The 15,694-nt window shown below is 42.4% G+C and overlaps 1 protein-coding gene across 3 annotated transcripts in view; it reads left to right on the forward strand.

Moving 5' to 3' along the window:
- LOC309340386 (uncharacterized protein) overlaps positions 1–15,694 on the forward strand; it is a 280,887-nt gene that overhangs the window by 147,600 nt on the left and 117,593 nt on the right. For 2 of the 3 annotated variants that reach the window (XR_014155955.1, XM_081859157.1), the window contains one exon: positions 14,854–14,877. Coding sequence is in view for 1 of the 3 variants with exons in the window: in XM_081859157.1 (XP_081715283.1) it covers positions 14,854–14,877 (24 nt within the window). In the remaining 2 variants the exon portion in view is untranslated. Of the gene's footprint in view, positions 1–1,751; positions 1,941–14,853; positions 14,878–15,694 lie in introns of all 3 variants that reach the window. The other variant, XR_014155954.1, reaches the window with a different exon arrangement.

A 15,694-nucleotide genomic window follows, 5' to 3' on the forward strand; every position in this document is an offset into this window, starting at 1 on the left:
CTGTGTAAATAATAATAATAATAATAATAATAATAATAATAATAATAATAATAATAATATACTAGGGTAAGGTCTGCATTAAAAAATCACATATTAGTGGAAATGATGGTCAAAAATGCATTATGTTATCAGAAATTGGTTTGTAAAAATGTCTGTGGCAGGCATAATAGCTTGGGAAAATTATGAGGAAATTAAAATGCTGATGAATTTTCATGGGGGCTTTAAAAAATAAATCAATCAGTGCTGTGAAAATGTGAAGACTGGAAAAAATGAGAAAATGATAGATTTGCCCATCTCTGCCTGCAGTTCTGTACACAGTTACCTAGGAGTAAGTCTCAGTACAGTGAAGTCAGTGCAGCTTATATATGAGTTGACTTGCATAGGGTTACTCTGTACATGTAGCATTATGTTATCATGGGAAGTGTGTTTTATATTTCTCATACTGATAACAGATTTCAGCCAGTAATCAAGAAGAAAAATTCCCTTTTCTGCTATGTTTGTAAAAAACCAAAAATAAATAAAGCACTCTGTAGGGTGTTTACATTTTAGAATAAATTGAAAAGCATTTGCTTAAACCTCCACAAATCAAAACAGTTGTCACTTCGACTGAATAGACTGGCAGCAGATTTTTAACTTCCTCCTTATAATTAAGAAGCCACTATATGATACCATGTTGCAGCCTGGAAGACTGTGCTGTTTTTTTCACTTGACTAAATGGTAGCTTTAATACAGTTTTATATATTAAAGGGATGAATTGCAGTGACATAAAAACTGCTGCAACTGTGTGTTAGAAGCAAGTCTGCAATCTTTTAATGTAACGATGACTTCCATTACCATTAATATTAACATTTAATGTTTATTGTCTTCACTATTTTATGCATTAGACTGAAAACCTTACCTAGTGTTCACTGCAGGCATGACTAGGCATTGTGGATGAAACCCAACATTTATTTCTAATTTTTCTTGTTCATCTACAATTGCATATCAGCAAACCTACAACAAAGCTCATTTGTACTGGTACAAAAGCTGCCTCATAAAATCTAATTTCTAAATAGATAGGGATTTTCTATTGTAATTGCCAGCTGCTGGCAATGAAAGAGTATCACGGATTGCTTGCTCATGAGTAGACACCTTACTCTGGGCCCTTGTTAATTTATTTAAGATCACAGGGCAGTTTAAAATATAAAAACACAAAAATGCATACCACAGTAACAAAAATACATACCATAACAATAAACAAAAATGATACCCCCCCCCCATTCAGTTTATTAGGCCATAGATTGTTTAATTTGCCTAAGGTCTGGGAGAAAACAAATGTTTTTCCTGGCACGGATGTAATGTAATGTGCCATCCCTCTTTGGCCTTGACCAGAAGCTTCTGGTGCTTTTGAGGTCAAGGTCTGGTGAGCTCCACCTACTCCTCTGACATTTCCAGAGGTTCTTCCTTGGGTATCAACGCAGAGGGCCCCTCAAGGAGATCTTCAACATTGGATTCAGAAATCCTGCCTGCTCCTCAAGGTGTTCGGCCAGTAGAGTGTCCAGTTTGTCTCCTGAGGATTCTGTGACTGGCACCATATCAGAACTAGACATGATAGCTAATTCACAATTTTCTGGTAATGTCATTGAATGACTCATTGATACCAGGGGGGATATTAGGTGCAAAGTAAATTATTCTTTATTAGTCTAAATGGAGTTGCATTGGTTAGCAGAGTAATTAGTTTCTAAACAATGGTTTTTTCTTCTTCTTTTAAGCCATGCTGTCTGATCTGGAAGCTTTGTTCCACAATTCTGGATGTGTGGTACCGCAAGGCTTTTAGAAGGAAAAGATACCCTGTGGGCTTTAGCCAGTGGTTGCTTTGCCATAGTGAAAAGTGCTTCTGCTCTCACAAGATGGAGACCCCATTTTCACGAATCCCCACTGAACGTGACTTTTTCTTGCAGGTAAAGTCAGTGTAATACTGTAGGTGTGTGGTTGTATGTTAAATACATTTTTTCTTGACAAAGCCAGCCAGGGGCTGCATTTGTATCAGGGCAATGGCATGGGGTATGTGTGGCATTAACCATTTCCCCATGTACCATGGCCTCAATTTATGCCTTTTTGTAAACTGCTCTGGGGTGTTCTCTCCCCCCCCCCCCCGCTATCAAGTGGTGTTTGGATTTTACTAAATAAAATAAATGCCTGATCCTAAGCACACTCCAGGACACAGTCCTGCTGAGCCCTGCCCACAACTAAACCTGCTTCTATATCATTAGGAGCAGTAGCCTTGGTTGTGAAAGATATTTTATTAAGAACCAAACATATATAACTAAATAGAAGTCAATTGAATTTTTCAGTTCCTCTATCATCCATGTAATCCATCTTGCTTAAAAATGCAGTTAAATGTTTATTTGAACCTATTGAACCCTATTAAATGTTACATCTTCATTTAGGAAGACCATCCTTGACTGAATTAAACTGTTTCCATCCCTGATTAGCTGATTAAGAGACAAGGAAGAGAAATACACTCCTCCAGGCAGCCTCTTTATTGAGCATTCATCCTGATTTGCTTGTTTGCTGGGAGGTTATATGGCAATGAACATCCATCCTGAATTGATTGCCTGGTGCTGATATGCCTTCCCAATAATCGTTCATTTATTTCACACTTTTCAATGAATTTACCTATCACTTTCCTAACAGCAAAACACTGGTGGATTTATTGTGCTGGGGTGAGAGAGTGCTTTAAATCCATTTCAAACTGCAAAATTAAATGCAAATTTTTGGTATGCACCTGAAAGTCTCCCACTAAATCTCATGAAAATTTATCAGAATCTCAGTACCAATTTCTCCAATTAAACACATTTTTCTTTGCAATTTTGCCTTCTCAATATTTTTGCAATTTCCCCTATATTTTGCATGCTACTTTCAGTGATATACTGCATTTGTATGCACACTCCCCCCCCCCCATATTTGCATTTTTGTACCCATTACTGGCTGGAGAACTGCAATGCAAAATTCAGAGAACTGTGAATTTTGAAGGACAGCTGTGTTTAGGTTCACATAGTGTTTCAGAAAGTGTGAGATTTGAATTTCTGCCCTACCCCCACAACCTAAGAATTCACTTGCCCTTAATGCATTTCATATATTGCTATTGTTGTTGTTACAATAATAATAATAATAATAAATTTTATTTATATCCCGCCCTCCCCAGCCGAAGCCGGGCTCAGGGCGGCTAACAATAATCAAATAATCAAATAATCATACATTCAAAATATTCATTATAAAAATTAAAATCAAATTAGTGGCAACCGATTAAGCAATATTCTGTGCAGGTTGCCAGAGGAGGGAGTCAGGCTGCGCCCTGACCAAAGGCCTGGTGGAACAACTCTGTCTTGCAGGCCCTGCGGAAAGATGTCAGGTCCCGCAGGGCCCTAGTCTCTTGTGACAGAGCGTTCCACCAGATTGGAGCCGCAGCCGAGAAGGCCCTGGCTCTAGTTGAGGCCAGCCTAACCTCTCTGAGGCCTGGGACCTTGAGGATGTTATTATTTGCAGACCGTAGGTTTCTCTGTGGGGCATACCAGGAGAGGCGGTCCCGTAGGTACGAGAGTCCTAGGCCGTATAGGGCTTTAAAGGTTAAAACCAGCACCTTAAACCTGATCCTGTACTCCACCGGGAGCCAGTGCAGCTGGTATAGTACTGGGTGAATGTGATCTCGCAGCGAAGACCCCATAAGGAGTCTCGCCGCGGCATTCTGCACCCGCTGGAGTTTCTGGGTCAGTCTCAAGGGCAGCCCCACGTAGAGCGAGTTACAATAATCCAGTCTGGAGGTGACCGTCGCATGGATCACGGTGGCTAGGTCAGGGCGAGAGAGATAAGGGGCCAACTGCTTAGCTTGGCGGAGATGAAAAAATGCCGCCTTTGTTATAGCTGTAATCTGCGCCTCCATAGAGAGGGAGGTATCGAAGATTACACCCAAACTCTTAACGGACGGTGCTGGCACTAATTGCACCCCCAGAACAAGTACCCCCAGAACAGTTTCCATGTACTCAATGAAACGGTGAGGTTTCACTCTGTTGTATAGCACAAAATAGCAAATCTCTAACATGTGGCTCAGCCTTAAAACATTGGCTTTTAGCTTTTTTTCCTACATTGAGTGAGTGGTGGTGGTGGGCTCATTAAGGACTAAGGGTTGGTTTGTTCTTTGGACGATCCAGTTTTGAGCATCTAATCCAAGATCACAAAGGCATTTGAGAAATGAGCACACTCCAAGACCCAGTATTTGTACCTTGATCATAAGGGCATCCATTTAGAATTTATAATGAAGATGTGAATAAAGCATAACTGAAAGCTTTTTATATTCACCAAACAGGCTAAGCTGATGCAAGTATATTAAAAAAAACAAAAAACACGTAAAGCTAGAGAAAAGAATCTCATTCTTCTCAGTGGTTTTCAAATCACGCAAATTATCTGTCTTATTTGTAAAGTGCTAATAATACAGGAAACCCAGAGGGAAGGGGGAGAGTACTGAAGAAGAAAAATCAATTCTACCAGCTAATTTTCCCGCTGATCAGACAGTTCATCCATTTTTAAAATATTTTTTATTTTTTTCTTACAAAAGATGCTGCCTTGATTTGAAATTTGTGGCAACTGTATTAAACATTAGAGTGGGTTTTCCTATGGACACAAACTTCAATGCCAGGAGCCTTCTGTTGCCTTTCAAGGTCAGTTGAAGGAATATGAATCTGTTCAAACTGGGCACTATGTTTCTATCTGTATGCTTATTACCATTTAATTATACATTCTGCCCTCTAACGGATAATTAAAACTGTTTCAAAGCTTTTAGCTGTCACAAGATTTGTTTTCGTAAACAGAAGCTTTGCAGCATTTCCTTGAGCGCTTTCCTTTTCAGACACCACATAAAGAGGCAAATCAATGTAATCTTGGAGGAATGCTCACTGGCAGAACCAATCACTTCCTGTGTCCTCCTCATGCGGTGGCAATTTAAATGTTTTGGGCTCCCAGCAGAGATAGCCACCATGGTGCAAGGCTTTGTACAGCCAAGAAAGAAAGAAAGAAACCATCGCTCTGGAAAGAACATTTTGCATTGCAAAGGAGACGTTGGATCTCAAGGAGCAAATCCTCCTCAGATTGGCTTGGGGCTTTTGTGATTCCCCACCCACCCCACCCCAAACTGGGGAAAGTCACAAAGGTCTGTGAGCAAACCAATGGGTCTAGAAAGGGGTTGACTTGCCACCCAACAGTATTCCTTCTCCAGCAACCACCCAGCCCCAAAACACACTACCACCTTCTCCAAGGCACTGTACATTTAGAGCTGTATCACACCACATTAGTTTCACCCTGTGTTGCAGGTCCTGCATTGAGCAGGGGCTTGGAGGGGAGGACCTCCAAGATCTATTCCAACTCTATTATTCTATGCTGATGAATAGTGGTTGCAGATGCTCCCCCTGGAAGGTTTTCCATGAGGGATGCATCTCTCAGGCTGACCTCTCACCTCTCATATAGTAGTGAGCATGCAAGTGGCAAGGAGGAAGGGGTCTTACACACTTGTAGGGGCCCAGAGTACCCCCCATCAGTTCCTAATAATAATAATAATAATAATAATAATAATAATAATAAATTTATTATTTATACCCCGCCCATCTGGCTGAGTTTCCCCAGCCACTCTAGGCGGCTTCTAATCAAATGTTAAAAACAATACAGCATTAAATATTAAAAACTTCCCTAAACAGGGCTGTCTTCAGATGTATTTTAAAGAGAAGGTAGCTGCTTATTTCCTTCACATCTGAAGGGAGGGTGGTTCCACAGGGCGGGCGCCACTACCGAGAAGGCCCTCTGTCTGGTTCCCTGTAGCCTCACTTCTCGCAATGAGGGAACCGCCAGAAGGCCCTCAGTGCTGGATCTCAGTGTCTGGGCTGAACAATGGGGGTGGAGATGCTCCTTCAGGTATACAGGACTGAGGCTGTTTAGGGCTTTAAAGGTCAGCACCAACACTTTGAATTGTGCTAGGAAACGTACTGAAACGTACTGGGAGCCAATGCAGATCTCTCAGGGCCGGTGTGCTTAAGTGCTCGCAAGCACTCCTGATTCATTGTGGCTGCTACAACTGCTCAACAATGCTTCCCCATCCTAGCAGCTCCTAGCTATTCCTGTACCAGGAGCAGCAGCCTTCTAACTAACGCAACCTCTCGATCTCTGGCATCACACCTCTGTTGTTGTTGTTGCTGTTGGAAGTCTGGCAGATATTCCATTTATGCTTGGAAGATTTTTCCTCACATAAGTTCTGTAGCTGAGGGAAGTACATTCCACCCACTCAGACTGCAGATCTGACACTGAAATGGAAATCTGCCACATCTTCTTTTTTAAAAAAAACAAAAAAACACGTTTTATTTTCATCATTCTCAGCAACACAGCCACTTTGCAGTGGCGTTCAACGTACAAAAATGTAGGTACAGATGTATTTAAGCTCATTTAAAACTTGCAAATTGATTACTTGGAAAATGTTATAGTTTGCAAAATGGAAACATTAGGAGTCTAGTGTATTTTTAAAAGTTGGGAAGTGCCTATGCATTCTAACAGCAAAATAATTTGAAGCCATTACTGTCACAACTTATAGTTCTTCCTCATCTGTTTCATTTTCAATTAAGTTGAATGCATACAAAAGTTTGAATTAAATTTCAGTACCAGCTGAGAAAAGGGCATCCTAGCTGGGAGGGGGGAAGTATGCCTGCCCCAATTCCAGAATGGCTCTTGTCTTTCAGAAGAGTCTCTCAACTATTTCCTGGTCATCCCCCAAAAATGATGTAGCAATTAGTTCCCATGGCAACATACCAGCCATAGTTTATTTATCGAAGAATGTGCTAGACCAGCAGTCCATCTGCCCTATTAAGAATTTCTTTCTAACTCCCAGCCTCAAAACAATAGTATTTGATGATCATTCCCCATGCATGTACCTTGACATGATGCAGACCTGCCAAACGCATGGTTTGTGTAAACCAACACCTGCACAGGGAAATGGCAGACCTGGCCATTGTAATCTGCATGAGCCCAGCAGCTCAAAGCACCCTGCTGCAACCATGTAAACAGCAATTACTGTATAGTCGATGTGATTTAGAGACACTCTTCCAAACAAATAGCACCAGTATAGGAGGAGCTCAGTATGAATACAGGTCTGATGGCATCATTGCAATGATGCAAAAATTTGATGCAATGGATCCTCCTTTACCAAGCTTCTTTAAACATGCATCCAGCCTTATCTGTAAATGTAAAATTAAAATAGTTTTCTGTTCTGCTGTGTGTCGCCCCCTCCCCCACACTCCCGCAAATTAGTTCAGCCCTTTCTGAGCATTAGGCCAGGTTTGGGGTGTTCATGGGTCCATCTTCGCTGCTGGAGGTTCAGGTAGCCTCAGTGGCTAGGACTGCCTTTTGCCTGCTGCTACAGGTACACTAACTACGGGATTCATGAACTGGTAAGAATCAGTTCTTACAATGCACTTTATGTGGGGCTACTGTTGGGCCTGGTTCAGAGGTACCTGCTGGGTCAAAATGCTGTAGCTAGACTGGTGGTGAAGATAAGCAACCAATAGCACATAACCCTGGTTCTTAAAACCTTGCATTAGCTACCCAAATGCTACCAGGCCATGTGCATGGTTATTGTATTAATTTACAAGGCTCTTAACAACTGGCAGTCAGTGTACCTTAAGGAACACCTTGTGCCTTATATCCATGTCTGACCACTGAGGTCCTTGAGGGAGTCCCTGTGAATGGTGCTCCATGGCTCACATTCATCAGCATTCTGGACCTTCGTGCCTTCCAGCTTTGTGGAACTCCCTTCCAGTTCACACCAGATTTTGAGTAAGCTAATGTTATGGTTAATTTTCACTGATTTTATCTTTCACACTTGTTTTGCAACCTTATTATACACCACTCACAAACTATGGTGTTAAGCAGTATATAAATTATGAAGTAAATGAAATGAAATGAAAGTATGCAATGTTGCTTAGTGTAAAATAGTTCCCACTGTTATTTATTTCATAAAATTTATATACCACTTAATTGTTTAAAAACCACACCTCTCAAAGTGGTTCATCAAAAGCAGTTTTTTAATAGCATCTTTTTACAAAGAGAAGAAAAAGCTGATAAGGAGTCAAGAATATGTGTTTTGCTGTTCTTTGTAATATGGATACAAGTTATTTACCTTTTCCTTACCATACGCCCTTTCCCGCATAAAGCTAACGCACTTTATGTGGATCAAGTCCCCATACAACCCACATGGCCCAGACTAAAGTTCAGATCCAAGAATTCAAACCACTTGAATGCCTCTAACTCAAATGAAGCTAGCAAGGGCCAAATCCAGAGAATCAGTCCAAAGGTTATAGACTGGAACACTGTACAAAACCCAAACTCAATCCATTGGCAGCATCAGCTACTGTTTCTCTCCATAGGGCTAATCCAAACCTTGCTTGGAATCCAGGCAGAGTGCAGCTGCTCCAGCTTTGTTGGATCAGATTTGATTCCAACACAGGTGCAGCTAAGCAGGGCTGGCAACAAGTCCTGACATATAGGAACACAGCCAGTTGAAGAGTTCGGCCCCATAAATGCCACAGTTAAGTGTATTAGCCACTAATATGTTATAGGACTGTTTTCTGCTGAAGCATAGCTGCCCTTCAGAAACTGAAGCACTAGAAAAGCTGCGCAGAACTAAATCTATGCCAAATAGCTCCACTAAAACCACCACTTTCATGGGACCGTTCATTCTTTGTCACTTGAGATAGAGATATTAAAATAGATACCGAGATAGATTTAGAAGGACTAGAGATGTAAAGGCCTGGCAAAATGCTAGCAAAACAGGGAAACATGCCCCCATTTTCCACACACACCCCCATTTTTCCATTTCTTTTTTGGGGGGGGGGCTTTGCATCTCTATTTCAGACCAACAAATCTGACTATAATTTGTTTCAAACTGCTTTTAATGTATTTCTACATTGTTATGACCTGCCAATATGAGGTGGCAGAGGGCTTTCTAGTAAAAGCTTTGCCCCCACTTCAAGTAGTAGCTTGGCTGGTCTTAGCTCCTTGGAAATGGGCCAACAGTGGCTGCCATATTGTTTTCTCATAGAATACAACATACTGAGTCATGCCATTGGTTCATCGAGCTCATTATTGTCTATACAGCTTGGCAGTAGCTCTCCGGGGTTCCAGGTGGGTCGCTCCCAGCCCTGCCTAGTGATGTCAGGAATTGATTCTCGTATTTTCTTCATGGAAAGCAGATGCTCTACACTGAGCTGTGGTGCATCACATTTACCTCTTCACACAGAGAACTCCCAAGATTGTGGAACCTTGGTTGCACAGGGTCCCAGAAGATGGGGAAACCTCCATGTGAAGAAGTATTTGTGTGTAGGCTTCCCCATCTTACCTTGCCACAGTAGCCCAACAACAGTGGTTTTAGAACTGGGGAGCTCTTTCAGTGCTAAATGCATGAAAAGGGCTGGAAATGAAAGAAAACAGAAAGATCCTATAAGATCTCTTTTGGTCAAATTTGGGATCATGGGGCAGATCCAGGTTTCAGCTTTCAGCTGCAATGCATTACAAAATGAGTTTGCTATATCGGTGACTAATTTCTGCAGAAAGCTTTTTATCTAGATGAAACTAGATGGAGCACTATGATACACACATACACACATGTTACTTTAACAATGACCTAAAACTCTCTTACATTATTGTTAGAGAACCATGCATGTACTCTATACGTGGCAGCCTGCTTCCTTCTCCTTCAAAGCATTTTGATATAACACACACAAATAATGGCACTTTTCATGCATCCCTTCTCTTGACTATAGGTTGTACCTCTCTCAAGTTCACTGCTAGTTTTAATCCTAGGAAACCTTGACCAGCTGATATTTCAGCAGTTAATGGAAGCTCATTTTTCCATGGTATCTTGAGGTTTGGCTCTATTCAGCTTTCACAAGGACTCTTTGGTCTTTTGTTAGAACACATAAATAACGACCTTCAGAGATTCTGACGATCAATACACATGAGCTTTCATTACAGCTTCTTCAGTGAATTAATCAAATTACGTGGGACAAATGATTAGCTGCATTATCGTCACCTTTTCTGTTAGGACAATTTGTATATCTTAGAACACCAACTTTAAGTCCTAGTGGATCATTACTCCTTGTGATGGGCACATCCCAGTCAACTGGGCCCTGCCTTGCCTGCAGAAGGGAGACCTGGCCACAGCAAAGTGGACTCCTCTGCTCAGCCTAACTTACCCTGTTAAGCAACTTCCTGCCACCAGATAAAGGGAGATTTTTCTACAAACCTGCCCCTTTATCAGCCAGCTTAAAAAACCTTCCTGGAGTCTCCCTGAAGCCGTCTTCTCCCATTGCCCCAGAATGATGCTATGTGCAGACCAGAATTGACCAGATCACCACTGCTGCTGCCACCAGGCCCGCCCACATAGGAGGGAGCCCTTTAGAAGGCATTTTGCCAAGTCCCCTTCAACCTCATGCTAGCCCATAAAAGCTAACTGTAGAATCATAGAATCATAGAACTGTACAGTTGGAAGGGACCCTGAGGATCATCTAGTCCAACCCCCTGCAATGCAGGAATATGCAGCTGGTCCATACAGGGATCGAACCTGTAACCTTGGTGTTATCAGCACCATGGTCTAATGTATTTGGGGAAAATGTGAAAAGAAGGCCCTCTTGCACATGCTGCATTCATACGTCAGGTTTGTCTGATTCTTCCTATAAAATTGCCGTGTCTTGTTTGACATTATTGAGCTAAATGGAACTGTCTGCTTGTTTTTGAAGCAGACCAGGTCATTTCCCTTTCCATGTCCTTGTGTATCATAGATCAATTACATGTCAAGAAAAGGCCACAACCAGTTCCTTTATACTGCACAAAATCTCAATATCTTTAGCATGGGAGACTTAGGTTACTAAAAAATATCCATCCTGATAGTAATGGAATAATTGGGAAAAGCCATGGCCTATGAGTAGTTTTGTGGTGTGCCATGCAATTCTCAGAAGCTGAGCAGCAAAGAAGTGCGAGAACGTGTGTGCCCCCTGACTTCTACCACAAAATGGTGGGCAAAAAGGACTTGATTGTGCAGTGGGTAGCCCATGCAAAACATAATAAATGCTCTTACTTAATAAATAATAAATAATAAATTTTATTTATATCCCGCCCTCCCCGGCCGAAGCCAGGCTCAGGGCGGCTAACAACACTAAAACAGTGCAACATTATAAAAACATTATAAAAATTAATTAAAATCAAAATTGATGGCAACCATAAACTAAAGTTTTGTAAAGATTGCCAAGGAGGGAGTCAGGCTGCGCCCTGACCAAAGGCCTGGTGGAACAGCTCTGTCTTGCAGGCCCTGCGGAAAGATGTCAAGTCCTGCAGGGCCCTTGTCTCTTGTGACAGAGCGTTCCACCAGGTTGGAGCCACAGCCGAAAAAGCCCTGGCTCTAGTTGAGGCCAGCCTAACCTCTCTGTGGCCTGGGACCTTCAAGATGTTTTTATTTGAAGACTGTAAGTTCCTCTGTGGGGCATACCAGGAGAGGCGGTCCAGTAGGTACGAGGGTCCTAGGCCGTATAGGGCTTTGAAGGTTAAAACCAGCACCTTAAACCTGATCCTGTACTCCACCAGGAGCCAGTGCAGCTGGTATAGCACCGGATGAATGTGATCTCGCAGCGAAGACCCCGTAAGGAGTCTCGCTGCGGCATTCTGCACCCGCTGGAGTTTCTGGGTCAGTCTCAAGAGCAGCCCCACGTAGAGCGAGTTACAATAATCCAGTCTGGAGGTGACCGTCGTGTGGATCACAGTGGCTAGGTCAGGGCGAGACAGGTAAGGAGCCAACTGCTTAGCTTGGCGGAGATGAAAAAATGCCACCTTTGTTATAGCTGCAATCTGCGCCTCCATGGAGAGGGAGGTATAGAAGATTACACCCAAACTCTTAACGGACGGTGCTGGCACTAATTGCACCCCTGCAAGAGATGGGAGTTGCCACCTCAATCCCATATCGTCCCATCCCAGCCAGAGGACCTCTGTCTTCAAAGGATTTAACTTCAACCGGCTCCCACATAACCATCCAGCCACAGCTTCCAAGCATCTGATCAGTGTGTCTGGAGCCGAGTCAGGATGGCCATCCATCAACAGATAGAGTTGGGTGTCATCAGCATACTGATGGCAGCCCAGCCCAAAACTCCGGACAAGCTGGGCAAGGGGGCGCATAAAGATGTTAAAAAGCATCGGGGAGAGTATTGCACCCTGGGGCACTCCACACACCAAGGAGTGGCGGGATGACAATTCCCCCCCAAGCGCCACCCTCTGTCCCCGACCAGAGAGAAATGAGCACAGCCATTGAAGGACTGTGCCCTGGATCCCCACGTCGGCAAGGCGGTGGTCCAGGAGTTCGTGATCGACCATGTCGAAGGCTGCTGACAGGTCTAGAAGAATCAGCAGCCCCAACCCGCTTCGATCCAGCTGCCTGCAGAGATAATCTGTTAGGGCGACCAGAGCTGTCTCGGTCCCATGACCAGCGCGGAAGCTGGACTGGAATAGATCCAGAGCCGAATACTTCCCATTCAACGACAAAAAATTATTCTAAGCTAAAACAATGTAGAGTGAAATCTGAAAGGCATTTGACGAGCAAAACTGTGTCTGACAGTAGTTGTTCCTTCTAAAAGCCCCTTTAAAGCCACATTCAAATGATGACAGCAGCTTTTTTCTGCTGCCATTTTTAGCTTCTGTTATGTTTGCCCATACATTATCTCCCTCACCACCACCCCTGCCACCCCTTCCTGGGAAGATGGCCCATTCTTATGCCCTTGTTCAGGCTGCAAGTGAAAATGAATTTGATAGCCTGACCTCATCATCCAAGGTCAGGATCGAAATTGGCACATTTATCAGTCTCTGCTCAAAAAAAGGCCAAAGTCTAGAATTATGGAACCATGATGCTTTGGGGATAGGCTGTCAAGATTTCGTGATGAAGTTTGTACAGTTCTGCCTGTATGTCTGTGACTAATCTGTTGCTGAATTATCCTTCTATCCACAAAATCATTTTTCCTCCCACCCGCCCACCCCAGTCCTTCAGTACTTTTTCACACATCCACAAACCACAGACTTGGGCTTTAACTCGGTTCTTCTGCTGGAGATGAGATCCACAACCAAAATACTTTCAGATATATTTGGCTAATGATTACAAATCATTGCCACATTTTAAAAGTTCCCTTTACCATGTGAAAAGTACACAAACAGCCTTGCGCTTTTTTGCAAATATATATGGTAGTCTTGCTTTAGGGCTAAAATGTCCTTGAAAGACTTTTTACAAAATGTATTCAATAACGAAATGCAGAATTGATGCAGTGGTAAAGCGGGGGGTGGGGTGGGAGCCTGCATCAACTAAAAAGGGCACTGTATGCTAATAAGCAAATGTGAATCCTTATCAAGAACTGTTTCTCTAAATGGCAAAGAATCACTTTCCCTTTTTAGGGCTTGTAATGATTTTAAGACCTAAAATAAATGCAGCAGCTTGGGCATTAAACAATCATTAATGCTTCTCATGGGCAGAATCTTTTGCTATTGTGCTAACTTAAAGATGTAATGTGTTTGGATTTGATGAATAATGTCATTTGAAGTTTGAACTCTTATGTGTCTGCATATTGATGGGGCAGAGCCATTTATGGCTGGCAACTAGCAAAATGCCCAGTGCTTCCCACAATATAGTTTAAGCAACTTATTTCTTAAAAAAAAATATACAAGAGTGGCCTGGCCTTCTGGGAGGGTCAAACTCCTTAGATCAAATGCTTTGAAGCATGTCACAATTTGAATTCTTCGGAGCACATCTAGCTGTGCAGCACCTTGGACAGCAGCCAGAGAGGACACTACAGTGGTACCTCAGGTTATATATGTTTCAGGTTACATACGCTTCAGGTTACAGACTCCGCTAACCCAGAAATAGTGCTTCAGGTTAAGAACTTTGCTTCAGGTTGAGGACAGAAATTGTGCTCTGGCAGCGCAGCAGCAGCAGGAGGCCCCATTAGCTAAAGTGGTGCTTCAGGTTAAGAACAGTTTCAGGTTAAGAACGGACCTCCGGAACGAATTAAGTACTTAACCTGAGGTACCACTGTACTGGACTAGATGATCCCTTTTGGTATAGGGCAACTTACAGCTCTCTCTCATAATAACAGGTCTTAGAAGTCATTCAGTTAAATTAGCCACAGTTTTGGAACATATAAAAGACTGTGCTATATCATACAGCATTTAAGTTAAGAGAAAATTTGTTACCACAAGGTATTGTGTGACCTGCTAGAATTCATGGATGAATTTGTATAGCCCATGTAAGTCATTATGCCCCACCTTAGTTTGACTACTCCTTTACATAGTACAGATGTGCCATATAAACTTTTGTTCCTTTCTTCGTGGTGAGGAATGAGTGGAGAAAAGCCAGGGCCATCAATGGCCCCTTACGGCAGTGCATGATATTGAATGTGAGGTCTGCTGCTGAAATCTACAGAAAATTAATAAACTAGAACAAGTCAGTGCAACTTGTGACCCAGAAGGTTGAACCTCTCTCACCTTGGATGGTGGCCCACCAGAAACTTGAAAGCCCTGTATTTTCTGCCTGTTTTGGACTGTAAAAATCTAAAGTAGGAGGTAAGGTGTCTCTGTGTGGAAGGGAAGTCAAGCACCTAGTAGGTCAGAGTACATGGCTGGTGGGCCAGGTTCCCTCAGTGGATCACAAACTGAACTAGATTTGGAGCATGTGATGCCTTCTTACACAACAAGCATATCTAATGCTCATCAGAATACTCTCTTTTTCTTGCATGTCTTCACCACGATCTGTCACAGAATGCAGGCTGGACACAAGAGTAAGTGAGTATGACATACTTATTGATTTCACTGTTAGTCAAGGGGCTTCGTTTATACATGCATTTTACAGCCGGAGTATTGGCCCTTGGGGAAAAGCCACAGCAATCAATTTAATTAGGAGGCTTTCAGAAATCATGTCTCTCCCATGTCTCTCCCCATTAACCTTAATGAACCCCAAGACATGTTTATAGTGCGTTTCCCCTTCGAAGGCTTCTGTACGGTAAGCATCAAAATGCCTCACTATAATGAGTGGGATCTGTGGTTTCCTTTCCCCTTTAAGGTTTTCTTTGATGGTGTTAAGCTAGAGCAGATTTGAACATTAAAAGGTCAGGTGGCTTTCAGCTTTGCTTCAAAAGGAGCCCCAACCACAACTTTTATAAGCCTTTGATATGAGGTGACGAAGAAGAGTGATTTGGCCTAGAGGTGAGCCTGGGAAATCGGACAGACTCCACCTGAAAAGTTGTGGAAGTTCACGTCAATCTTCTTTTAAATCAAACAGAAGAAACTTTGAGGACAGTTCAGATGGATTATTCAGGATCAGAATAGATTTGATGCTAACTGTACAGTTGTCATTATTAATAGTGGCAGTAAATCTAACTCCTCCCTCCTCCAAAATGTCCGATGTCACAATGTGTCCTGTGGCAAAATATTTATTTTATTTCACAACATTTATATACTGCCCAATTGTCATACAGCCTCAAAGGAGTTTACAAAAAGCATAAACTATGAAATTATCAGTTAAAGCTTAAAATACAATAAAATTAGACATAAACTAAAACCAGATTAAAATACATGACAGCTTCTACACATACTTATCACA

The sequence above is a fragment of the Podarcis erhardii genome, assembly GCF_964252035.2.
Source record: "Podarcis erhardii genome assembly, chromosome: 4".
Lineage (NCBI taxonomy): Eukaryota > Metazoa > Chordata > Lepidosauria > Squamata > Lacertidae > Podarcis > Podarcis erhardii.